The 27,756-nt window shown below is 38.8% G+C and overlaps 1 protein-coding gene across 1 annotated transcript in view; it reads right to left on the bottom strand.

Annotated features, from left to right (window-relative positions):
• PIK3R3 (phosphoinositide-3-kinase regulatory subunit 3) overlaps positions 1 to 27,756 on the bottom strand; it is a 100,803-nt gene that overhangs the window by 17,900 nt on the left and 55,147 nt on the right. Inside the window, exons 2-6 of the mRNA XM_052636708.1 lie at positions 20,664 to 20,772; positions 18,475 to 18,573; positions 10,716 to 10,896; positions 9,805 to 9,930; positions 1,831 to 1,973 (exon numbers count right to left, since the gene is read on the bottom strand). Of these exons, the coding sequence (XP_052492668.1) occupies positions 1,831 to 1,973; positions 9,805 to 9,930; positions 10,716 to 10,896; positions 18,475 to 18,573; positions 20,664 to 20,772 (658 nt within the window). The remainder of the gene's footprint in view (positions 1 to 1,830; positions 1,974 to 9,804; positions 9,931 to 10,715; positions 10,897 to 18,474; positions 18,574 to 20,663; positions 20,773 to 27,756) is intronic.

The raw sequence follows: 27,756 nt of genomic DNA, 5'->3' as shown, positions 1-27,756 counted from the left end.
CATGAGAAACGCTGGGCTGGATGAAGCACAAGTTGGGATCAAGATTGCTGGAGAAATATCAATAACCTCAGATATGCAGATGACACCACACTTATAGCAGAAAGCAAAGAACTAAAGAGCCTCTTGATGAACGTGAAAGAGGAGAGTGAAAAAGTTGGCTTAAAATTCAACATTCAGAAAATGAAGATCATGGCATCCAGTCCCATCACTTCATGGCAAATAGATGGGGAAACAGTGGAAACAGTGGCTGACTTTATTTTGGGGGGCTCGAAAATCACTGCAGATGGTGACTGCAGCCATGAAATTAAAAGACCCTTGCTCCCTGGAAGAAAAGCTATGACCAACCTAGACAGCATATTAAAAAGCAGAGACATTACTTTGCCAACAAAGGTCCGTCTAGTCAAAGCTATGGTTTTTCTAGTAGTCATGTATGGATGTTGAGAGCTGGACTATAAAGAAAGCTGAGCACCGAAGAACTGATGCTTTTGAACTGTGGTGCTGGAGAAGATTCTTGAGAGTCCCTTGGAATGCAAGGAGATTCAACCAATCCATCTTAAAGGAAATCAGTCCTGATTGCTCATTGGAAGGATGGATGCTGAAGCTGAAGTTCCAATACTTTGGCCACCTGATGCAAAGAACCGACTCATTTGAAAAGACCCTGACACTTGGAAAGATTGAGGGCAGGAGGAGAAGGGGACGACAGAGGATGAGATGCTTGGATGGCATCACCGACTCTATGCACATGGGTTTGAGTAAACTCTGGGAGTTGGTGATGGACAGGTAGGCCTGGCGTGCTGCAGTCCATGGGGTTGCAAAGAGTTGGACAGGACTGAGTGGCTAAACTGAACTGAACTTAAGCTATTAAGCTATACTGCCTCACAGCACTTAATACTATTCTTAGGCACAAAAGTTCACTAACACTTTGGTGCTAATATGAGCAATAATTTTGCTTTCCCTTCATGATTCAGGTTTATTATCTACTTTTGCACCTCTCAACCTGCTGTTACTTGGCTCATTTTTTAACACTCCACTAAATTTCCTTTGATAAACGTTCCCAGTATTCTTTTAGTTGCCAGATTCAATACTTCTCATGTTTCTCATTCTCTGTGTCATCTCATCCTTATCATCTACTATAATCTACACACTTTTACCCCTCAAATCCTTTCTGTAGAGTTCCAAATCCAAATAATCAACTGCCTACCACTCAGACAATTCCATTTGGGTTTTCATAAGAACCTCAAAACTCACTGGTTCCCACTCCAAACTCCCCTCATGTACTTCCCATTTTGATGAATTACACCATCCCTTAGTCACTAATACCAGAAATCTAGGAATAATCTTTGGCTTCTCCCACACCTGCCATATCTGGTCAGGCATACAGTCTTCAGCATTTCTATTAACTCTATTCACCACTATGTACTCTCAGACACTGTAACACATTCTGAAGCTATCAAGGAAAATAAGCCACCACCCTCACTCAACAAGCTCACAATTCTGTGAGTGTGACTTTCAGTAAATGTTACAGTAAGGATCAGGATCAGATGCTACAGAAATGGGGACAAAAAGCCCCTAAAACAATCTAGGGAATCAGAGAAAATTTTCTAGAAAGTCATGTCTAAGCTGAGTGCTAAAGGGGTCAACAATTTAGGAGGATGGAGAAAGAATGCAGAAGAAAGAAGGTTCAGCTTGGTACCATTAGTGTGAACACCAAGTAACTCCATATGGCAGGACTGTCAAGTCTGAGGAGGTAAAAGCAGACATGACAGAGATGATTAAAGAAGAAAAAAGTCTTGGCTCACTGATGCACTTGGAGATATTAGGTAGATTTACCGTTCAATTTCCTTTTCATTCCCTTCTTTTCGAAATCGCTCAATATATTCTTTGCTATGTTGTTCTTGTGTATGACACTGCTCTTCAAATATTTTAATTGTTTCATTAAAAGCTTCAATTGCAGTCCTCTTCATCTGTATTTCCTATAGGATAAAAAAAGATAAACACGCTTCATTATCTTTGTATTTCTTTTTGTAACCTTAGTCTTAAAACAAATCTTAAAATTCTAGTTATGATTCCATATGAGATCAAATTAAGGGGGCCAAAACAAGACCCTGCTACCATTATTTATATATGAAATATATCATTAAAACCCTAAAATGAAAGAAAAATAACTATTACTTGAAATATAGCTGAGAACCACAGAAAGGCCTCTGAGCTGCTAAGAGATTAACCCTGCATACCCTGAAGACAAGATCAAGTTCCTCCTTTTTAACTGCTGCAGTACTGACCCCTAAAAAGTGCTGATGGACTGAAGAGACAGAACAGAGTTTGTGCACCAGCATGCAAAACCTTATTTTCCAGAAAAGCCTTATAGAGTCTATTTAGTCTTACTTCATTTCTAAAGCATGTCATTTTCCAAATAGATTCATTAGTAGATTCATCTCATTAGAAGAAGAAAATGAGGAAGGGGAAGAAAGCTGCTAAAATCAGATGCAAAATAAGATGAAAAACTAAAAACACCACAAAACAGAAGCCCAGGAGGCTAAGCCCCTCACACTAGGGTAAGTGGTCCTCCATGTTCCAATGAGCTCTGAGCGTATGTGTACACTTTAGCATCTGAATCATGACTCCCCTAAAATTTTCAAAGAGGGCTAAATTTTGTTTACTTTAGAAAGTCAAGAAAATATGTGTAAAGCTCTAGAAAGACTGCGATCCTGAATGTTTATAAGTTTAAAAGTTTCAATGCTTATGGTACAATTCATCAACTATTCAGCACTGATTAATTCCTTTTTAATAATTCTATGTTTTACTTATTATGTAGTTAATTTTGGCTATGCTGGGTCTTTCGTTGCTGCTTGTGGCAAGAGTGGGCTACTCTCTGGTTGCAGTGTGCGGGCTTCTCATTATGGCGGCTTCTCTTCTTGCAGACCACAGGCTCTAGGGCACGCAGGCTTCAGAAGCTGTGGCAAATGGGCACAGTAGTTGCAGTTCCTGGGCTCTAGAGCACAGGCTCAATAGTTGGGGTGCATGGGCTTAGTTGCTCTGAGGCATGTGGGATCTTCCCAGACCAGGGATCAAACCCATGTGTCCTGCATTGGCAGGAGGATTCTTTACCACTGAGCCACCAGGAAAGCTCTGATTAATTTCACTGATTATTTTCAACAAATTATTAATTGATTAATTTGACTGATTAATTTCAACAAATGATCACTGAGAATCCATTACACAGAAAGTACCATCTGGTGTTAAAGAGAGTCACAAAAGGGGCCTGCCCTCCAGGATTTAGAATACACAGGCAAAATAGATTTCTGAACTCTAATAAGGTTTTGTTTCATGTCATGATAGAGGAAATAAAGTGGGGTAAATTAGTTACTTATTGCTTTACAGAGACTTCATGGAGGAGGCGACATCTGAGTTAGGTCTTAAAGAATTGGGGTAGAAGAAGAAAATTCAGCATTGCACACACATGGCATGGCATGACTTACACAAAATGAAAGTGGATATTAGGGATCTGCAATTGCTCAGTAGGGCTGGAACATAAGGGAATTAGCAGACGAGGGACACTAGAACCTTGTGATGCTTCATATAGCTGAGGAGATATATATATATCTCAAGTAGTACTGTAAACTTATTGGAATCCCTGTCTCTAAATATTTAGCTATAAATTCTACAATTCTCAAATATGGTGGAGGGTTTTGGCTCCCTTGCAGGTTAAGAAAAGGTGGCAAGAATACACAGAAGAACTATACAAAAAAGATCTTCATGACCCAGATAATCATGATGGTGTGATCACTGACCTAGAGCCAGACATCCTGGAGTGCAAAGTAGTGTGGGCCTTAGGAAGCATCGCTATGAACAAAGCTAGTGGAGGTGATGGAAATCCTAAAAGATGATGCTGTGAAAGTGCTGCACTCAATATGCCAGCAAAGTAGGAAAACTCAGCAGTGGCCACAGGACTGGAAAAGGTCAGTTTTTCATTCCAATCCCAAAGAAAGGCAATGCCAAAGAATGCTCAAACTACCACACATTTGCACTCATCTCACACACTAGGAAAGTAATATTCAAAATTCTCCAAGGCAGGCTTCAACAGTACATGAACCAGGAACTTCCAGATGTTCAAACTGGATTTAGAAAAGACAGAGGAACCAGAGATCAAATTGCCAACATCTGCTGGATCATCGAAAAAGAGAATTCCAGAAAAACATCTACTTCTGCTTTATTGACTATGCCAAAGCTTTTGACTGTGTGGATCACAACAAACTGGAAAATTCTTCAAGAGATGGGAATATCAAACCACCTGACCTGCCTCCTGAGAAACCTGTATGCAGGTCAAGAAGCAACAGTTAGAACTGGACATGCAACAACAGACGGGTTCCAAACCGGGGAAGAAGTATGTTGAGGCTGTATACTGTCACCCTGCTTATTTAACTTACATGCAGAGTGTATCATGAGAAATGCTGGACCAGATGAAGCACAAGCTAGGATCAAGATTGCTGGGAGAAATATCAATAACCTCAGATATGTAAATGGCATCACCCTTATGGCAGAAAGCAAAGAAGAACTAAAGAGCCTCTTGATGAAAGTGAAAGAGGAGTGTGAAAAAGTTGGCTTAAAACTCAACATTCAGAAAACTAAGATCATGGCCTCTGGTCCCATCACTTCCTGGGAAATAGATGGGGAAACTGAAAACAGTGACAGACTTTATTTTTTGGGCTCAAAAATCACTGCAGATGGTGACTGCAGCCATGAAATTAAAAGGCACTTGCTCCTTGGAAGAAAAGTTATGACCAACCTAGACAGCATATTAAAAAGCAGAGACATTACTTTGCCAACAAAGGTCCGTCTAGTCAAAGCTATGGTTTTTCTAGTAGTTACGTATGGATGTGAGAGCTGGACTATCAAGAAATCTGAGCACCGAAGAGTTGAGGGTTTTGAACTGTGGTGCTGGAGAAGACTCTTGAGAGTCCCTTGGACTGCAAGGAGATCCAACCAGTCCATCCTAAAGGAAATCAGTCCTGATCATTGGAAGGATGGATGCTGAAGCTGAAGTTCCAATACTTTGGCCACCTGATGAGAAGAACTGACTCATTGGAAAAGACCCTGATGCTGGGAAAGATTGAGGGCAGCAGGAGAAGGGGACGACAGAGGATGAGATGCTTGGATGGCATCACCAACTCAATGGACATAAGTTTGAGTAAACTCTGGGAGTTGGTGATGGACAGGTAGGTAGGCCTGGTGTGCTGCAGTCCATGGGGTTGCAAAGAATTGGACATGACTGAACAACTGAACTGAACTAATTAAAGTTCTGGCCCTAGACCCTCAAAGAAAACACCAACAGTCTGACTGTTGTGTGTGTTGGCAGGCAGAGCAGCAAAGGAAATAATATTTGGTGTCACTGCCAAAGCAGCAGCTCCCCAATAAACAATGCGACTATGCCTACCATCAAAACTGTAATCCATCCTACCCCTTCTTCTCTTCTCTGGGCCTTACCTCCTGTCCCTTCCTCTGGTACTTCATATCATATCAACTAGTCCCTCTCACAACATTCACTCTCCCAGTCTAGGGTTCCTTCTCACACAGGTTCTAATTTAACACCACTTTGAAAAAAAATAAAGTTCCTTAACCCTGATTTCTCTTTTCAGCTTCTTGAAAGAATTGTTTATATGGGCCCTCTCTCTTTCCTCATCTCTCATTCATACTCCAACCAACTCTATTCTGGCTTCTGCACTCACCATTCCACAGACACTGCTCTTTCCAAGATCACCAATGATCTCATGGCTGAATTCCGGTGTCTAATCCCAAATCATCACTAAATCCTATCACTTTGCCTCATAATTATATGTAATCCAGATGTAAATATCCCCACATGCAGCCTATTCTCACTCTGTGCCAACTCTAACTCTGGGTATACCATCTCTTCCCATTCTCTGGGAAGAATCTGATTACACCACAGCAAACTAGATTTTATCTAAAATGAAATCTTTCCTTTTATAGAAAAAGAAAACATGGAGAAGGTCTACAACACTTAGAAACACTGTAACACAAATGGAGGAGGTCAGTTCTTTAAGCTCCCTTTAACACTCATTGTTTCTCCTAAACTGCTAATCACTGGATCCCTCTGGATCCCTCCCTCTCTTCTCCTACCTCCCAAAGCTTTAAGCCTCCAAGGCTCTTCTCTGCGTGGCCCATCTCAGGTCACGCTCTCAGTTCTCACAGAAATTAGCCCTCTTCTAGCTTTGGCCTTCTGGCTTTTTTGATTGCCTCCATCCAGCCCCACTCCCAGTTCCCTAAGCAGGGATTCCACTTCCAGAACCCAGTCTCATACCAGCTGCTCAGCACTCATATTCTGCTGTTAAATATGAGGATATTATTGGGCATGTGTGCAACATGTGGAGTTTTCTCAGTTTTCTGCAGTCATGATAAGAAAGAAATGCAGCTCTACACAAGCCAAAGCCATATGCAATGGTGGCTATTTTTTTCTAATCTCCATTCATAGAAGTGTTAACCTTCCCCAAGACTGTAATCCCCAAGACTGTAATCCACACTGAGATCTGATTTCAGGCTCTTGACAAAGATGGAATGCTTTGGTTCATTATCTTGCATAAATTCATTCAACAAAAAATTGAATGGTGGCTCAGTGGTAAAGAATCTGCTTGCCAATGCAAGATACGTGAGTTTGATCCCTAGGTTGGGAAGATCCCCTGGAGAAAGAAATGGCAACCCACTCTGGAATTCTTGCCTAGAAAATCCCATGGACAGAGGAGCCTGGTGGGCTACAGTCCATGGGTTCTCAAAGAGCCAGAAACAACTTAGCGAATAAACAACAACAACTATATGCCAGGCATTATTTGAAGCACTTGGGATACGTAAGTGAACAAATTTGAAAACTTCTGTTCTTCTGGAACCTTACCACTTTATATTCCTAGTCAAAATGAAAATGTTAACATTTGCTTGGTTTTGTACCTTATAGAATATACTCATATATCTTTTGAATCTTTTACTTAATATTTCTGTGAGATTAAACATAGTGTTCTACATTGCCCTTTAAATAAATTCACCCACACGATTATAGTAACCCATCACTGCTTTATTTGATGCAGAGGAAAGGGATTAAAATTAAAGCATGCCATTTTGACTAATGCACAATACAGTTAACAAATATGTCAGAGCACCTTGCACTTCTGAAAAATAAGGCCTCACTGCTCCCTCTGTATAGCTGGAGTCAAATATCGTTTCCTACCTAGACTAGGTATTCAATACATATTTTTGGATGGTTGCACTAATCTTTTGTACCTGATTCTCCCTCTCTCCCCATCCCCCCTTACGCATACACACAGAGATTACCTTTCTTAAAAATATAAAATGAACTAAACTGGAATTTAGGAGAATTATTTTCTAAAACTGGCTATGTTAGAAACTACTGGTGTCCTATGAGAGAGTCTGTCTATGTTTAAGTTCCCACCCTTTACCTGAGGCTACATCGTTTTCATTTCTGAGGCCATAAGGAATTCCTAAGAAGCATTTAATATCAGTAGTTGCCTCTGGGGAATGGGGACTTCCATGCTGTGTGATCTAATTCATAGAATTCAGCAATATTTATATTTAACATACATACTTATATATAACTTTTGTATGTTTAAAAAATCAAGTTTTAAAGTAATTTCTGAAAACTCTTCTAATAGCTATATATATGTATATGTATGATAATTTCACCATCCCCTAACATTGACCACTTATGTTGATTCAATCTGAAGAAACCTCAGTAACTTTTTCTCCATTCTAAATCAAATACTAGTCTCATCACAGATAATTCACTTAGAAGAGGCAAAGGAACACAGAAAACCTGAAATCTGCAGTGTAAAAAACAGCATACACACAGTCACACCACAGACACAGCACAAGTATCAGATAGGAAGGGGACAAAAAGGTTATTACAGTCCTTCTGAACAACTACTTAGCTAATAGAAGAAAACCTGAAAAAAAAATGAAACCAAACACTTCACAAAGAAAAATGGACCATCACAGTAACTCTGACCACTGTAATCCCACACCTTCCCCTAGTCAGCACTGTATTGCACACCTAACCTGCAATTCTCACAGGCCAATATCTCCTAATAAGCTCCTCCAGTCCAGAGGCTCCTGGTGCAGTCTCTTGCATTTACACTGCACACCACAGACACTAGCTTAGAAACAAGATCAAGGGCTTTGGGGCTGAGAATCAAGAACATTAATTCTAGGGTCAAAACAAGGCACCATGAAGCACAGTAATACTGGAAGAGCTCACAGCTGACTAACCCTTAACAGTTAACAAACTATTAGACAAAGATATTTTTTAAAAAACTAAGTATTTCACAACTGTAATCGAATTGTCAAAACACAAAGAGAGAATCTTGAAAGCAGCAAAAAAGAAGTGACTTGTCATATACAAATGGCCTTCAATAAAAAATAATAGCTAATTTGCCATCCAAAATATTCAGGCCATAAGGCAGCGGGTGGGCAATATTTAAAGCCCTGGGGAAAAAAAAAACTGTCAGCCAAGAATTCTGTAACTAGAAGTACTGTCCTTCAAGAATGAAGAAAGAGAAATTATACAAGACAAGCCCAGAAAGACAAAAGTTAAAGGAGTCTGTTACCCCAAGATTTGCCCTACAAGAAATGCTCAAGAGACTCCTTTGGGGTGAAATGAAAGGACACTAGACAGTAACTCAAAGCTACATGAATAAATAAAGAACACTGGTAAAAGCAACTGCATAAGCAAATATAGAAGCCAGTAGTTTTGTACTTTTGGTTGCATGCATGCTAAGTAGCTTCGGTTATGCCTGACTCTTTGTGACCCTACGACTACAGCCTGCAGGCTCCTCTGTCCATGTTCTATATGTTTTAAAGGACAAATGTATAAAACTATAATTATAAATCTATGCTAATGGGCAGACAATGTATAAAGATGTAATCAGTAGTGATAACAATATAAGGGGAAAGGAATAAAGGAGCATATACAGAGTGTTTAAATCCTACTGAAAACTTTTTCAACACTATGTTGGTACTGGACTTCCCTGGTGGTCCAGTGGTTGGGAGTCCACCTGACAATGCAGGGGACACAGATTTGATCCCTGGTCTGGAAAGATTCCACGTGGTGCAGGGCAACTAAGCCTGTGAGCCACAACTGCTAAGTCCACACACCTAGCGTCTGTATTCTGCAACAAGAGATGGTCCTGCTCACCACTGTTAAGAGAAAACCCAAGTGCAGCAATAAAGACCCAGCACAGTCAATAAATAATTTAATTTAGTTTAATTTTTAAAAAGAGATACTAAGATAGCTTAAACAACAAAGTGAAAGTGAAGTCGCTCAGTCATGTCCGATTCTTTGCGACCCCATGGGCTGTAGTCTACCATGGCTCCTCTGTCCATGGGATTTTCCAAGCAAGAGTCCTGGAGTGGGTTGCCATTTCCTTCTCCAGGGGATCTTCCCAACCCAGGAGTCGAACCCACGTCTCCCACATTGCAGGCAGACGCTTTACCTTCTGAGATACCAAGGAAGCCTAAAACAAGGCCTCACTGTATAACACAAGGAACTAGATTCAATATCTTGAAACAACCTATAATGGAAAAGAATCTGAAAAAGAATTCATACATAAGAATTTATATATGTAAATCAACTATACTTCAATAAATTTTTTTAGTTTAAAAAAGATATCAAGGCAGATAAAGACTATCAAGTGAATTAGGGAAAATAATAATATTATAGAAAATCCAAGATAACTATAAGCCTTACTGCCTACTTACTGGCCTAAACAACAAAAATATACTAACCTGGGATGTTCTGGTATATTCTTCATATAGTCTGTCATATTCTTTACTCTTTTCCTGATACTGAGAGTGATACTCCTGCAGTTTTTTACCGACGGCATCAATATTATCTTCTTTTACCAACTGATCCTATATAGGTAAACAAAAGAAATGAAGAATGTCAATATTTCTAAAACATGGGTTCTTCCACAACTATTTATTTTTAAATTGTATTTCTGCTGTAAGTTTAAGCTACTGTATTAGTACCAAGTATGGGAAACCACTAAATCCTTTTGTTAACACTAAGATCAACCTCTTTAGATCACATCAAAATAGGTAATACTTAAAAAATTTTTAATGACATATAAATAGGAAACACAAACACAAAGATTTTATTTTTTTAATATAAATTTATTTATTTTAATTGGAGGCTAATTACTTTACAATATTGTATTGGTTTTGCCATACATAGACATGAATCTGCCACGGGTGTACTTGCGTTCCCCATCCTGAACCCCCCTCCCACTTCCCTCCCTGTACCATCCCTCTGGGTCACCCCAGTGCACCAGCCCCGAGCATCCTGTATCATAAAGTTAACAAACACATGCAACAAGATATTAAGGAATAGTAGTCACAAAATAAGTTCTAAACATATCTTAAATCTTAAGTGGGAAAATTTAAGCATCTAGCATTTCTTTTTTTTTCCTGATAAACCTGGTAAGTTAGAATCAAATGATTTTGTTAAATGACTTGCTGATTAGCTGTTAAGAGCCTGTGTAACCACAGGACTTCCCTGGTGCTCCAGTAGTTGACTTTGTACTTCCACTGCAGGAATATGGGTTCAATTCATGGTCAGGGAAATAAGATCCCGCATGCCACAGAGCACAGCCAAAAAAAAAAAAAAAAAAATCCCAAACTTATGTAATCATACCTACCTGTTGGTATCTGGACACTGGGTACATCAGTTTCACATCAAGTTTGGGATTGTACTGGGCAAGAGATTCATGATGATAGTGGCTAATGAGCTCCACCACAGAATTAAATGTCAGAGGATCAGAAAAGCCATATTTACCATCTCGATGATAAATCTTTATTAGCTTATTATTGCCTCCCTTCCTGTGAACAACAAGACATAACTGTAGATTTTTTTTCCCAAAAAATTCTGTTGAAGTACTCTTTCACTTGGAGATAGTAAAGCTTGGTGTCACATTATAAACAAGTTTTACTATGTTAACAAGACTGGAATGGGTGAAAAGGCATATATTATATGTGTAGAAGCATACATATTATTTTTACAATTATTTCTTCTGTCTGTAAAGTATCATGGTTACTAAAGGTCAACATACACAACTTTCAGTATCAACAAATTTAACAAAAATAATCACTAAAAAAAACTAAAACAAAAGTAAATTGTATCTTTTGTTTATTTTCTGAACAAATTTTTTTAATGTAAATTCTGTATCAAGAAGAACAGAGACAATCTCTTCAGGATCTAAAGATATGTGGTTGTGTGTCTCTGGAGGGACACAGAAGCAATCTCTATACGAAGAGGGTGATAACCATTTGTCACACATACACCAACATAACACTCAAGCACTCAATTATGTGTGTGCATCATTGTTAATGCACACACATAATTAAGCTCCTTGAATGATTTATAACTGAGCAGTTAATCCAGCACCCTACATTACTTTGTCTTTTAGATTCGCTTATAATACTTGGAAAGACTATTTATTTAGGCCATCACAATATGTAAATGATTCAACTGTCATTCAACTGTTTTACAAAGTATAGCTTTTGAAGAGCTGTTTATATCAGATGCTTGAATAGTTTAGACCACTTTTGTTTACTGAGACATATCCAATGGTCCCTTAAAAGATAATTTATAACCAAAGCTTAAAATGGCCATGTTTTCCAAGTCCCCTAAGGTATAACCTAAAAGCAGAATAGACTGATTCATTATATCATAGCAAAATACTGCACAATTCTCACTCAACTGTTCTTATAGCAGCATACAGACTTAATGGGGGGAAAATATGCTTCTTTATCTCTTTATGCCATGCCATTACACATGATAAATGAAGCACTGGGATTTGTAAAAGGTCAAACACAATAGGTTTGAATCTGTGGACGATTTAAATTTAATGCTTAGATGGTCAGTTTAGATGGATGAAGAACTATCCTATAAAAGGTTACCTCAGAAGGACCTAATCATAAGCAGTTTCTATAGGTGTGTATTCCCATGCATATACCCATAGAGGGTATGGATAATGCAAGCTGCTCTTTCTGCTAGAGGAAAACTAGAAGGTACTTATTCATTCAAAAAAACTTTTTGCACGTCTATTATATGTCCAGACTGTATGAGGCACAGTGGACACAGTGATAAACAGGCCACATACAGTCCATGCTCTCACAGAACTTCCAGTTTAGGAGTGGGCGGAACATATCCCCATTTTTTTAAAGAGGATAAAGAATTTTTCAATAAGATAGAACATAAAAATAAACAACTAGATATATCAACTGGTCTTTTTGGAAAAAAAAAAAAGGCAGAGCAAAGGAAAGAGATTATTCTGGGGGTGGAGAAATGGCTACTTCATATATGTTGCACAAGGAAAACCACTCTGTTCAGGCAACATTTAGCGGAGTCCTAAATGATGTGAGCAGTCTGGCACAGCAGATATCTGGGAGAGAAGTTTTCCAGACAGGGAATAGCAAGTACAAAGCCCTGAGATAGAAGCAAGCTGGGCATGTTCCAGGAACAGCAATGAGGTCAGCAATGCTGGAGCTAAAAAAAGCAAACAGGAGAGTAGTAGGAGACAAAGTAAAAGGAACCTGGATCATATAATCGCCTGTAGATCACTGTAATGGCTTTTGCTTTTGCTGACTAAGATGGGGAACACAAGAAAGTCTGAGCAGAATGATATCATCTATTTTGTGTTTTACAAGGCTCATTCTAGCTGCTAAGTTGATAAGACCATTCAAAGTGGGCAGGGGTAGAAGTAGAAAGATCAGCTGGGAGACTTGTAAAATAATCTAGGCAAGACATGATGGCGTCTTGGACAAGGGTAGTAGCTATGGAGATACTGAGAAATGGTGGGATTCTGAATATATGCTGAGGAGAGAGTTGACAGCATGCGCTGTGGCCTAGATATAGGCATGAAAGGAGACAAAAGTAAAGATGATCTCATGGTTTTTATCTTAAGCAGTCAGAATGGAATTGTCATTTATCAGAAAGAAGAAGGATATATATAAAAGGAACATGTTTAAAGAGGAAAAAAGCATTTTAACTTTAGATTTGTTAACATTTGAAATGCCCAGTGAATATCCAAGAGCAGAGGATCCTGCAGCCTACGTAAAGAATCTAAAGTTCAGGAGCAAGTTCTGGGCCAGATGTATAAAATCAGGAGTTGTCAGCCTATAGATGTTATTTGAAGATGAACATAGCTGAATAAGAGAAAAGGTCCGAGGTCTAAGTCCTGGGGTACACCAATGTTTAGTGGTCAGGGAGATGAGAAAGGAAACCAAGATAGAGCAATTAATGAAGTAAAAGGAGAATTACTGAGCAATTACTGAAGTAAATAGTATCTTAAAAACCTGTTTTTTAAAAAAAACATTTTTTCAAAGAGTATATGATCAACTGGGTAAATGATTTTGGGGTTTGGCAAAGTAGAGATCACTAAGGGGTCTTGACAAAATGGCTTCAATAGAATGGTAAGGATGGAAGACCAATTGGAATGGATTAAAGAGAATGAAAGAAGAGGAAGAAGAAATGCCTACAGACAACTGTCTTGAGGAACACTGCTGTAAATGGAAGCAGAGAAATAGGGAAACAGCTGAAAAGAGTCAGAGGAATTTTCTTTATTTATCATTCTTAAATGAGAGATTGTAAAGCATATAATTTATATACTTATGCAAATGGCTCAGCAGAGACAAAAACTGTTGATCCAAAAGAAAGAACAAGGTAATTCCTAGGGTGATTCCTTGAGTAGGTTAGAGGGATGGGATGGGATCTCATCAACAACGGGGTCCTGGACAAGGAAATGAACAGTCATCACTGAAACAGGAGAAAGGCAGAGTATTCACATTCATGTTGATGGCTGTAGCAACAGGAGCATGATGGAATTAGATCTCTTCTAACTGCTTCCACATCCTCAGAGAAACAGGAAGCAACTTCTTTAGTTTAAAGGGGGTTTAACTAAAGAAGATGTGGGCTGTTGATCTGAAGAGAAAAAAAGAACATGTGAAATTATCATCTAGGAAAAGTAAGAGAGCAAACGGATCGTGAAAATGTAAATTCAGCTGGGCAGTACTAAATGCCCACTTAAGATTGTTAAGTCACAAGCCAACTCATTGGAAAAGACCCTGATGCTGGGAAAGACTGAAGACAAAAGGAGAAGAGGGCAGCAGAGGATGAGATGGTTACACAGCATCACCAACTCAATGGATATGAATTTTCGCAAACTCTGGGAGACAGTGGAGGACAGATGAGACTGGCATGCTACAGTTCATAGGGTGGTAGAGTTGGACCCCTGGAGTAGTAAATGGCAACCCACTCCAGTATTCTTGCCTGGAAAATTCCATGGACAGAGGAGCCTGGTGGGCTGCAGTCCATAGGGTCGCAAAGAGTTGGACATGACTGAGCACACACACACTCAATAAAGAGTTGGACAGGACTTAGTGGCTGCACAACAGTCTGCATGATGTATTTTTCTCCACATTCAGCTGCCCGGGTATAGGCAAAAAACAGATGGAGAGTTGAATTTAACAAGTGTTGGAATACATCAATATTTAGACGACTACTATAAGGGAGAGAGGCACAAGTCTGGAGAAAGGATATACTCAACAAGGTTATTTTAATATTAGACTGTTAACTTTAAAGAGAGAAGGAAGTAAAGACATGAAGGAACTGAGGAATAGTGGGTTTTTAATTATGTCTCTCCCATGCTGTAACCTTCTTAACAGAAGAACATAGCTACTCCTTCTTACATCCTAGCACCTGGTCCAATGCCGGCATATATCAGATTCCTAAAGATTTGTTAACTATCCAGATTTTCTACTATAAATACCATTTGCTGACTTTTTAAATGGTAACTGAATTGAAAAAGCTCTACTTCCTCTCACCTATTGTCTGCAGTCTGATCTCATGCTCTTTTCTCTCATTTGAGGGTCACCAGTGACTTTTTACCAAGTTCGGACTCTGCTCTCCCGCTCTGTCCCAGGCTCAGATTCTTTGCAGTGACTGAAATTTCCACGTTCCCTTTCCTTCCTCCACTCCCACTTCCTTCTCAGTCTTCCATGCTTCTCTGGCTTCTGTGGCTTGCTCTTTTCTCTCAACCTCTTAATCGCCCTTTCTCATCCTGCTGCTACACAGTTTATTCCCTAAAAAAAATTTGCCTTCAATCCTCCACCCTTTTTTTTCTATATAAACTCTTTCCTTAAAATTCCAATTATTCTATGTAGATATGTACCTGAATCTTTTTCTGGCCCTATATTCTCCCCTAAGCATTAAACCTAAATTTCTAGCTGTACTCTAGATATATTTTTACCTGGAAGTTCTGAAGCTAAAAGTCAACTGCTCCTGACTCTCCTATTTCTATAAATGGCACATTCATTCTAAGCCCAGCAGGCTCAAACCACAGTCACTTTTAACTCCTCCTTAACCTCATACCTTTTCTATTATCAAATCCCTTTAGCTCTCAGCTCAACATTGCCTCTTACTTTGATTCTCAACTCCTTTCCTAGAGCCACAATCCTAGGTAATAGTGTATTCAATCTTTTGATCACGTTACTGCCCTGCTTAAAACCTTTTATTTTTTTTGCACTTAAAAATAAAGTTCAAATTCCTTACCATGGCTCATTAGGCTCTTTGCATCTGGCTCTTTCCCACTTTCAACTTCATCTCCTACTACTCTGATTCCCACTGAAAGCCAGGAACATCGGTGTCTGCATTTATTGGATTCACAAAATCTTTCCAAAATCAGTGTCTTTGCATTTTCTGTTCCCTCTCCTTGGAACATTTATCTGGCCAGCTCTTTCTAATACTTCAGTTTTCAGAGGTCATATCCTCAGACAGGCTCTCCTCAAAACTGTTATGTATACATTATGTATTCCCTACATAGCCCTTCATATACTGTGAAATTACTTCTTTTCATTTTTTTTTAATTGAACTATAGCCAATTTACAATATTGTGTTAGTTTCAGGTGTACAACAAAGTGATTTGGTATTTCTTTTCTTTTTTGGCTGTGTCACATGGCTTGCAGCATCTTATTTCCCAACCCCACAGTGAATGCTAGAGTCCTAACCACTCGACCACCAGGGAACTATTTCATTTTTTTTTAATGTGTTTCTTTTGTCTCCCTCTCCCTGACTATTACCAACCCCCAAATATAAACACTATAGACAAGAAACCATTTTTGGCTTGTCCAGTGTTTTCTTTTCCTGGAACACTGTGGGCACTTAATAATATTAAATGATTAAAGAATAAACCTAATTCTAGAACATCATTCCCTCTCAATTCATAACAGCCATCTAACTCCATCCTTTATTTTTTCTATTCAAACACAGTCTAACTGTAAAACATCTCCATTGAAAAATGAAATGGTTCCCCCTGCCTCCATACAATATTAAACACAAATTCCTAAGTTTAGAATTCAAGGCCCTCTTCAACATGACCCTTTCCAACTTTCTAACCCCTGCCACTTTTCCCTCTTCAAATGTTACTCTCTAGCCAAATGGAATTGCATCTCACAGAACAGAACTCTACAGTTTCTCACCTCCATATCTTTGTTTCTGTTGCTACCTAATCCTGCAGCCTCTCTCCAACTTTCTGCATATCCAAACCTGTTAGGAGGTAACTATGAAATATCAAGCAAGAAAATGGTGGCTTAGATTTGGATGGTAGACAAGTGTGAAGAGATTATAGATATAGATTTGGAGGTAGAGTTGGCAGGGCTTGTTTAATGACAGATTGGATGTGAGGAAAAAAAAGATTTTGTGACTCGAGTAGCACAAAACAGTGGTAGTAATGGAGATGGTGGTTCTGCTTCTGAAAAAAAAGGGACACTAGAAGAGAAATAGTTTGGGTAAGGGGAGCCACATTAGGAATCAAGAATTCTGCTTTGACTATATTAAAGTTAGTAAGTGCTCTAGCTATCTGAGTGGCAGCTGGGTATATGCATCTGGAGTCCAGAAGGTCAGAGCTACAAGATAAGGCTCATGAATCATCACTATGAAGATGTACTTTAAAGCCATGGGACAGGACAAGCTCACCTTGGGAGAATGAATACTCACTCTTGGGAGAAGAGAATGAAGCCCAGTTCTGAGCCCTGGAATAATCTCAAATGAGTTAGGAAGAACATTAGGAGAGTGTGATGTCAGAACAGCCAAGACAATAAACTGTTTCTAAGAAGACACGTCTATGACTAATGCTGCTAAGAGGTCAGAAAGGTAAGAAGAGAGAAGTGGCCGTTGGTCCAGCAGTCCGTGAACAGCAGTAGAGACAGAAGCCTGACTGGAATGGGAAAAAATTATGTTGAATGAATCACTGCAGAACACGGATTATTCCTCAGCACAGCTGAAGTCCTAGCTTCATTAACTTCTTAATTTCTTTACCAGAAGCTGATACATAGTAATCCCAAATTTCTAGGATAAAATATGGGATTATTTTTCCTAAAGATGCTAGGCTGGAAAGGCAGCAAAAAGACAAATAAGTCTGAGTTTGAACCTGTCCTCTGACACTTACGAGCTAAGTGTCTTTAGGACAAGTTTCTTAACCAAGTTAAGCTTCAGTTGCTTCATCTATAAAATGGAAATATTAATAGTATTAACAATACCTACCTCATAAGGTTGTTTTGATATAGATACTGCATGTAAAATGCTTAGTACAAGGAAGTTGTTATTGTTGCCATTATTCTTTAGACAGTCCCTTTTTAAAAAACAAAACAGAATGCAAGACCTTATTGTCCTTGTTGCTGTTTAGTCGCTAAGTGGTTTCCAACTCTTTTGTGACCCCATGGACTGTAGCCTGCTAGGGTTGCTATTCCTTCTCCAAGGGGTTTTCCCAGCTTAGGGATCAAATCCACATCTCCGATATTGGCAGGCAGTTTCTTTTATTGTCCTTAGGCTATGTTAAATGTTAAAACTAAATATAGAAATATCTAATACAGTTTCCCTAATCTATTTAATTATACGTCCCATCTTTGTAAATATAAAGACTGATACATCCACCTTATGAGATTCTAATATGTCCACATGGAGGGCATGAAAATTGTCTTATCCTCTACCCATCCTCATCAACCTAAATTATGTTGAGTTTTACTCTCTGAAGTCTAGATTAAGGAAAACAATAGAGTTATTCGAGGGGTGGATTCCCAGCATATCATCAATAACTTTAGGCTGTGCCCATGACTTCTACTTCACTCAAGGTCAACAGTATACATCTTACTTCATCATATTTAGGGATTTTAAAGCTTTTTGTTTTACTGCCACATAAAAATAAAAATTGTTGCCTTTTTAGTATTAAATATTTAAATGTGTAGGAAAAAGATAGCCAAACAACTAAAATTATGTATATAAATTAAATAAAAATATGAAAAAATTTGTATATAAAGATTTAAATAAAATGCAGGCATCTTTGTATACCAGAAATAAATCATGCTAGTAGAACACTAGACAAAATGCTAAAAAATACTCACCGCAAGGTCAAAGTGTAATCTCCCTGCATTTTGGTTGAGGCATCTCTGACCAAGAAGGTACCATCTGGCATGTCCCGTAATTTGTCATTTACCTCCTCCCTGAAGAAAGGAATTATAGGAAAAAAAGTTTTTTAAGTGTTGGTTGTTTTCTTCACATATTATCACTAAGACTAATTGGGAGGTGGGGTCTAAGATTACAGAATCATGGGGCTGTCAGAGGTCATTTAGTTCCTCCCCCAGATATGCTTTTGTTTTGATTTTCGGTGTTATGCAATCCCAGGATGAGTATTTGATTTTTAAACTCTTCCAGGTGTCAACTGTCTGTAGGGAATACCTGTTTCCATTAAGCCTTTAGGGCTTCCTTAGGCAGGTATGAACTTGTAGAGTGTCAGAAAAAAACAGCAGCTGTTTAGAAAGATTAAGTTTAACCAACAGTGGCAGCTGGGTCAGATCAGAGTGATAATTTACTCAGTTCACAATCTTTCAATAATACTCTCCAATTTGAATTTATACTGACAAAAAATTTCTTCTGCAGAGATGGTTTAGGACTTTAAGGAACAACACTAGAAGACTCAAAGAAAATGGCAGGACATCAAAGAACCCTGAGTTACAGAACCACATGGTCTTAAAATATAAATTAAGAAAGTGAAGTCGCTCAGTTGCGTCCAACTCTTTGCGACCCCATGGACTGTAGCCCATCAGGCTCCTCTGTCCATGGGATTCTCCAGGCAAGCATACTGGAGTGGGTTGCCATTTCCTTCTCCAGGGGATCTTCCTGACCCAGGGATCGAACCCGGGTTTCCCACACTGCAGGCAGACGCTTTAACCTCTGAGCCACCAGGAAGTATGTAAATATAGTAGATCCTTTTTTTGTATGTTGCTAAAATTTAAATTTTATGTTTAATATCAAATATATTAAGTCTTTTTTAAAAAATTAGATACAGAATTACTGTATGACCCAGAAATTCCACTTCTGGGTATATGCCCAAAGAACTGAAAGCAGAATCTTGAACATTTATACATCAATGTTCATAGCAGCATTATTCACAGTAGCCAAAAGCTGGAAATAACCCAAGTGTTCATCAAAGCCAAATGTCCATAAGAATGAATAAATTAAAATGTTGTAGGTATATATAATGGAATATTATTCAGCCTTAAAAAGGGAATTCTGACACATGCTACAACATGGATTAATCTTGAAGACATTGTGCTAAGTAAAACAAGTCAAACACAAAGAACAAATGTTATATGATTCCACTTATATGAGGTACCCAGAAAAGTCAAATTCACAGAAAGAGAAGGCAGGTGCTGGGGAAAATAGAAGGAAAAGTGAGTTAGTGTTTAATGAGTACAGAGCTTCATTGTGGGAAGACGACACTTGCAGAGATGGAGGGTGGCGGTGGATGAACAATAATGTGAATGTACTTGATGCCACTGAGCTGTACATCTTTAGATGATTAAAATGATATAGAAAAAAAAGAAATGAGTGCTACTTTGGTAATGGGAAAGAACAGACAAGAGAAAGAGAAGGACAAGCATATTGAGGAATACAGAAGCAATTTGAAATCTGATTTGGCAAAAGTGGATATAACTTTTTAAAAACAAGAAAATACAATGTTGGAATTTAAAATATATATATGTATTTATCTATAAAATATAGATGTATCTTTTTTTTTCTCTTCCTTCTGAGATTTCCAAAACCACATTTTACCCAAAAGGCAAATCTGTCCTAGAGTCCTGTTTCTCAAAAGGAGGTGAAGAGACATAAAAATCAACTGGGGAGGTTATACATGCAGATTCCTGAACCCTACTCCCATTGATTTTTATGTGTGTAAAAGCTGAGGAACCATTACCTTAGAAACAGAAACATAAGGAAAATTAAGCACAGATAAATATTTTATCCCAAAACACATACATCTATCCTAAATGTATAAGTTTCACTTATTCAGAACCCTATCCTCAATACAGTATTAAAAGTAATAACCATACCTACAATCTAAAGATTATTATGTCTTTTTGTATGTGTGCGAAGAAAACCATTTAGAAAATTTAAAAGGTTCTCCTACACAGTTTTTTAAATGCTAATCTTTAAATGACAAGTTGTGGGGCATTAAAAATATTTTTTTAAACTACTAATCTCAAGAATTATTCCTTAAACTCCATTCAACTATAATACTTAGTCTAATTACCTTGAAATATCCCCCCAGTACCATTCTGCATCCTGAAGAGAAACAGAACTGTCCTTTATTCCATTTGTAATGGCTGAAGTCATTGGCTTAGGTGGCTTTGGTGGAAGAGCTAGAAGAGAAATTAATATTATTATTTTGTAATGTAAATTAATATTTGCTTTCTAATATCTTTAAATACAGTTCATTAACCAATGTACATTAAGGTTCCAGATTAATTATAAATCAAAATAAGGATTATTTTATGTTACAGGCTAAACATTAGCCAATGAAAGAATCCTTTTAGAACTCTACCAATAGCAAATGAAGCAACTGACAAACAACTAATCTCAAAAATATACAAACAACTTATGCAGCTCAATTCCAGAAAAATAAACGACCCAATCAAAAAATGGGCCAAAGAACTAAATAGACATTTCTCCAAAGAAGACATATGGATGGCTAACAAACACATGAAAAGATGCTCAACATCACTCATTATCAGAGAAATGCAAATCAAAACCACAATGAGGTACCACTTCACACCAGTCAGAATGGCTGCGATCCAAAAATCTGCAAGCAATAAATGCTGGAGAGGGTGTGGAGAAAAGGGAACCCTCCTACACTGTTGGTGGGAATGCAAACTAGTACAGCCACTGTGGAGAACAGTGTGGAGATTCCTTAAAAAATTGCAAATAGAACTCCCTTATGACCCAGCAATCCCACTGCTGGGCATACACACCGAGGAAACCAGAATTGAAAGAGACACATGTATCCCAATGTTCATCGCAGCACTGTTTATAATAGCCAGGACATGGAAACAACCTAGATGTCCATCAGCAGATGAATGGATAAGAAAGCTGTGGTACATATACACAATGGAGTATTACTCAGCCGTTAAAAAGAATTCATTTGAATCAGTTCTGATGAGATGGATGAAACTGGAGCCGATTATACAGAGTGAAGTAAGCCAGAAAGAAAAACACCAATACAGTATACTAACACATATATATGGAATTTAGAAAGATGGCAATGACGACCCTGTATGCAAGACAGGAAAAAAGACACAGCTGTGTATAACAGACTTTTGGACTCAGAGGGAGAGGGAGAGGGAGAGGGTGGGATGATTTGGGAGAATGGCATTCTATCATGTATACTATCATGTAAGAATTGAATCGCCAGTCTATGTCTGACGCAGGATACAGCATGCTTGGGGCTGGTGCATGGGGATGACCCACAGAGATGTTATGGGGAGGGAGGTGGGAGGGGGGTTCATGTTTGGGAACACATGTAAGAATTAAAGATTTTTAAATTAAAAAAATAAAAAACTATAAAATAAAATAAAAATAAAAATAAAATAAAACCAGCTTGAAAAAAAAAAAAAGAACTCTACCAATAATTGCCTGAAAAAATGAAATATTCAAGCTATCTGCGTTTTTTTCCTTCTTATAAAATACTAACTTCTTGTTGGATGCCTTTCTTCTAGACCAGGGTGGGGAGTAGAGAACATCTGTGCCACCCTTCTTTCAAGGTGGCGCTGTGAATGAGTGGTACTGCTTTCTTCTGTGCCATTGATTGAACCCATGCTCCCTGCAGTGGAAACATGGAATCTTAATAACTGGACTGCCAGGGGAGTCCCCTCAAAATCTGTATCATTAATGCTTCCAGGTATCCATTATCAGTTCATCAGAGTGAGATGAAGTCTGTCACCCTTGCCTTAGGTAGAGGAGTGAATGAACAGACATCACCCAAAATGGCTTTGAAAGTAGTGAGCTGATTCAGCTCAGTTTCCTGGTTCCCAAAAATATGTATTAAAAATCTACCATATGCATGAAAATGTTAAATAGTGGGGATACAGACATAAGGAAGCCATGCACCTGGCCTTGAAGAGCTCACAGCATTGTGAAGATGTTCACTGTAACGGATGTAATTAAGACTCTCCATCTGGAGGATGCCCCCCTTTGTCAGGCACAATGGGGCTCCCTTGCCCTCTTGTTTCTTCAGTCCTGGCCAATCTGTCCCCTATTTTATGTCCCCAATAATCATCATGAACCACCTCGTCTCTAAATTTGAACATCATATCCTATGGATTTTGTTTTTCACAGTATGCTCTTTCTCACTACTTTCCAGTCTTCTCTGTACTTCAATTTCCAGTGTTTTATTTAAACACACTGGCTGGGCACCACAGCCTATGTAGCTGAGGGCTCAGCAGCTTGGTCAACAGGAAAAGGAGCCAGCAAGGCCAGGGAAGCAGGTATTTAGCAAGCTATTCAAGGGTGTGTTTATACCTATGTCTTTAAAATAAAAATAAATAAATCAACAGTGTGTGAACTGTGAACTTCCAGATGTTCAAGCTGGATTTAGAAAAGACAGAGGAACCAGAGATCAAATTGCCAACATGCGTTGGAACATTGAAAAAGCAAGAGAGTTCCAGAAAAACATCTACTTCTGCTTTATTGACTATGCCAAAGCCTTTGACTGTGTGGATCACAACAAACTGTGGAAAATTCTTCAAGAGATGAGAATATCAGATCACCTGACCTGTCTTTTTGAGAAATCTGTATGCAGGTCAAGAAGCAACAGTTAAAACTGGACATGGAACAACTGACTGGTTCCAAATTGGGAAAGGAGTACATCAAGGCTGTATATTATCACCCGGCTTATTTAACTCCTATGCAGAGTACATCATGAAAAATTCTGGGCTGGATGAGGTACAAGCTGGAATCAAGACTGCCGGGAGAAATACCAATAACCTCAGATATGCAGATGGCACCACCCTTATGGCAGAAAGTGAAGAACTAAAGAGCCTCTTGATGAAAGTCAAAGAGGAGAATGAAAAAGTTGGCTTAAAGCTCAACATTCAGAAAACTAAGATCACGCATCTGGTCCCATCACTTCATGGCAAATAGATAGGGAAACAGTAGAAACAGTGACAGACTTTATTTTGGGGAGCTCCCAAATCACTGCAGATGGTGACTGCAGCCATGAAATTAAGACACTTGCTCCTTGGAAGAAAAGTTATGACCAACCTAGACAGTATATTAAAAAGCAGAGACATTACTTTGCCAACAAAGGTCCATCTAGTCAAGCTACGGTTTTTCCAGTGGTCATGTATGGATGTGAGAGTTGAACTATAAAGCTGAGCACCAAAGAACTGATCCTTTTGAACTGTGGTGCTGGAGACGACTCTTGAGAGTCCCTTGGACTGCAAGGAGATCCAACCAGTCCATCCTAAAGGAGATCAGTCCTGAATATTCATTGGAAGGACTGACGTGGAAGCTGAAACTTCAATCCTTCGGCCACCTGATGTGAAGAACTGACTCATTTGAAAAGACACTGATGCTGGGAAAGATTGAAGTTGGGAGGAGAAGGGGACGACAGAGGATGAGATGGTTGGATGGCATCACCGACTCAACGGACACGAATTTGAGTAAACTCTGGGAGTTGGCGATGGACAGGGAGGCCTGGTAGTCCATGGGGTCACAAAGAGTCGGACACAACTGAGCAACCAAACTGAACTGGACGTGAGACACTAGTCCTGACTGAAAGTCAGTTGATTTTGCCTTTGTGATAATTATCAAGGATATGTTTCATTCACATAAGAGTACTTATTTTTCAATTTCTGGTGTTAACACAATGTAAAATACACACCAATTGACACAGGCTAACTTCTGCACTTGATACACTATTTTATCCTTTCCCTACAGGATACAGAGTAAGTACGAACAATGGTCAATTTTGATTTGCAAATGATGCTGAAATAACTTTGGTAGGGCTGGACAGTATTTTGTCAAATGGATGTCACAGTTTATCACTAGTAAAGAAAAGGAAAATGTATTTTGCATTATGGTGCCATTTTCTCTAAAAAAAAAAAAAATATATATATATAGTGGCTCTTTAGGTATCTCCACAACGTTTTCACATTTAGCGGTCATGTTAGGAAAAATGATAATCTACAGAATGAGTAGTTATGTTTTGTTATGACTGATACTTTCTTTGGGAAAAACATTGTATTGAGTCTTTGATTTCAGGTGTGGCTTAAGATGTAAACATATCACATGATTCATTTAAATACAATGATGCCTCTGAAGCACTCAAACAGCATTTGTTTTGGGTTTACAACTAGAACTACAGAAGAAAATCTCTTCAAATAAAATAGTTCTAAATTAGAAAAAAAATAAAATAAAATACTAACTTTGAATTCTAACAGATGTACAAGAAACTTCCCTCTCAAAAGACAACATGAAGCCCCTTCACAAACAATTCAGTCCAAAAGCCATTAAGAAGGGGACTGGTCATGACAGCCAAGAGCTGGTGTCAGAGCCCAAAGCAGGCGCGGGAGGACTATGTCCTCGCATGAGGGCAGCAGCACAGCAAGGACCTCGGAGCTCTGGCGGGTGAGGAGGCAGTCCTCACAAGGGCAGCGTGACACAGAGTGTTGAAGCTGAGTGACGGGCAATGGGCAGGGCCTGGAGGCACAGAGTGTTGGAGACCAAGCCAATAAGGACACAGACCTAGGAGTCAGGCATCCCAACACAGGGAGCCAAAGCCAGATTAGGATGGAAAAGAGTTCCTAACTGGGCAGGGGAAGAGAGGTAGCAGGGGGAATGCAGCAATAGCTATGCAACACTGGGTAAATACAGAGTCAGTTCAGTTCAGTCGCTCAGTCCTGTCCGACTCTGCAACCCCATGAATCGCAGCACGCCAGGCCTCCCTGTCCATCACCAACTCCCGGAGTTCACTCAAACTCTCGTCCATCGAGTCAGCGATGCCATCCAGCCACCTCATCCTCTGCCGTCCCCTTCTCCTCCTGCCCCCAATCCCTCCCAGCATCAGAGTCTTTTCCAATGAGTCAACTCTTCGCATGAGGTGGCCAAAGTATTGGTGTTTCAGCTTTAGCATCAGTCCTTCCAAAGAAATCCCAGGACTGATCTCCTTTAGAATGGACTGGTTGGATCTCCTTGCAGTCCAAGGGACTCTTTTCTCCAACACCACAGTTCAAAAGCATCAATTCTTCAGTGCTCAGCTTTCTTCACAGTCCAACTCTCACATCGATACATGACTACTGGAAAAACCATAGCCTTGACTAGATGGACCTTTGTTGGCAAAGTAATGTCTCTGCTTTTTAATATGCTGTCTAGGTTGGTCATAACTTCTCTTCCAAGGAGTAAGTGTCTTTTAATTTCATGGCTGCAATCACCATCTGCAGTGATTTTGGAGCCCCAAAATATAAAGTCTGACACTGTTTCTCCATCTATTTCCCAAGAAGTGATGAGACCAGATGCCATGATCTTCGTTTTCTGAATGTTGAGCTTTAAGCCAACTTTTTCACTCTCCTCTTTCACTTTCATCAAGAGGCTATTTAGTTCTTCTTTGCTTTCTGCCATAAGGATGGTGCCATCTGCATATCTGAGGTTATTGATATTTCTCCTAGCAATCTTGATTCCAGCTTATGCTTCATCCAGCCCAGCATTTCTCATGATGTACTCTGCATATAAGTTAAATAAGCAGGGTGATAATATACAGCCTTGACGTACTCCTTTTCCTATTTGGAACCAGTCTGTTGTTCCATGTCCAGTTCTAAATACAGAGAAATGTGCCAAATATTAGTAAGCAAAACTACTAAAGATAATAGTGTAAAAAGGAAGTTATAAATACAGAAAGGTAGAAAAAAAGAATGAACCCTCTGGTTTGGACTGCAATTTCAGCTATTGATGTGAACTCATGGAAATCGACAGACAGACAGACAGATGCATGTAAATGTCTATGCTTACAGAAAATACAACTATTTCCTAGTTCTTTCCTCTAAGAGGTCCTAGAACTGGCAAAGTCCTATTATGCACGCCTAACACCCAGTTCTTGGCTTCTAATGCCATTCTCTACTAAAAGGAACCAGGGCTCTGTGGAGAAACGGCTGAGGTGGGGTAAACCAAGTACCAAATGAACTGGGAACATCATGTTGTGACAAAAAGTAACCAAATATTCAAAGAATGAGGGGCCATGACAAAACAACAAAGTAGCCAGCTTGAAGGGGCTCCTACTACCCAATCTGGAATGACTGGAGCATCAATACAAATAACAATAGTAAGGGAATATGAACCAGTAAACAAAACAGGAATCCATGTGTCCACACAGATGTAAACAAATAAATGAAAAAACAGAAAGATTAACGCAGAAGCTTTATATAATTTTGAAGGCCTTCCCACAAATGCTTATTAATCAGGAAAGTAAAAAGATTAATATAATAGTGGAGAAACTAGGGAAACAAACCTTATTCAAGCAATCAAGGTAACTACCAACAGTAATGGTGAGATCACGGGCCACTAACAGGATGCACCAACGACACAACAAATATACATAAACTGAATCTAGTCATAAGGACACATCAGACAAACCAACCACACGTGAAAGACATTCTACAAAATAACTGGCTTGGAATCTTCAAAAACATCAAGGTCGTGAAACTCAAGAAAGACTGAGGGACTGTTCTAGATTGAGAAAAACTAGAGAATCATGCCAATTAAACACAGCGTGTGAGTCTGGACTGGATCTTTTTGTTATAAAGGACATTACTGGGACAATGGAAAAACCTGAATGGAATCTGAGGATGAGACGGTAATAATGCATCATTGTTCATTTTCTGATTTTGATAGCTGTATTGTGGTTATGTTGGAGAAAGTTCTCGTTTGTGGGAAATACAAACATGGACATGATGGACTATCATGTCGGCAGCCTACTCTAAATGGTTCTAGAAACCAAGTTATTTCTACTATACGTTCAACTTTTTTGTAAGTTTTAGATTGCTCAAAAACTTTTTAATTAAAAAAAAGTTAAAGATAATATTGTAGGAAAAAGGGAACAACACAAATATAAGAATGTAGTTGGTCCCCTTTCTCATACTGTACGTATTTAAAAATTAACTCAAAATGGATCAAAGACCTAAATGTTAAGAGCCAAAACTATAAAACTTTTAGAAGAAAATAAGCTTAAGTCTTCATGACCTTGGATTAGACAACAGTTTCTTAGGTATGACATCAAAAGCACAAACAAGAAAAAATAGAAAACTGAATTTCATCAAAATTTAAAATTCTGTCCTTCAAGGGACACCATCAAGAAA

This window comes from Budorcas taxicolor, chromosome 3 (genome assembly GCF_023091745.1).
Source record: "Budorcas taxicolor isolate Tak-1 chromosome 3, Takin1.1, whole genome shotgun sequence".
NCBI classification, from domain to species: domain Eukaryota; kingdom Metazoa; phylum Chordata; class Mammalia; order Artiodactyla; family Bovidae; genus Budorcas; species Budorcas taxicolor.
Note: the sequence above shows the minus strand (reverse complement) of the source record. Positions and strands in the feature narration are given on the sequence as shown.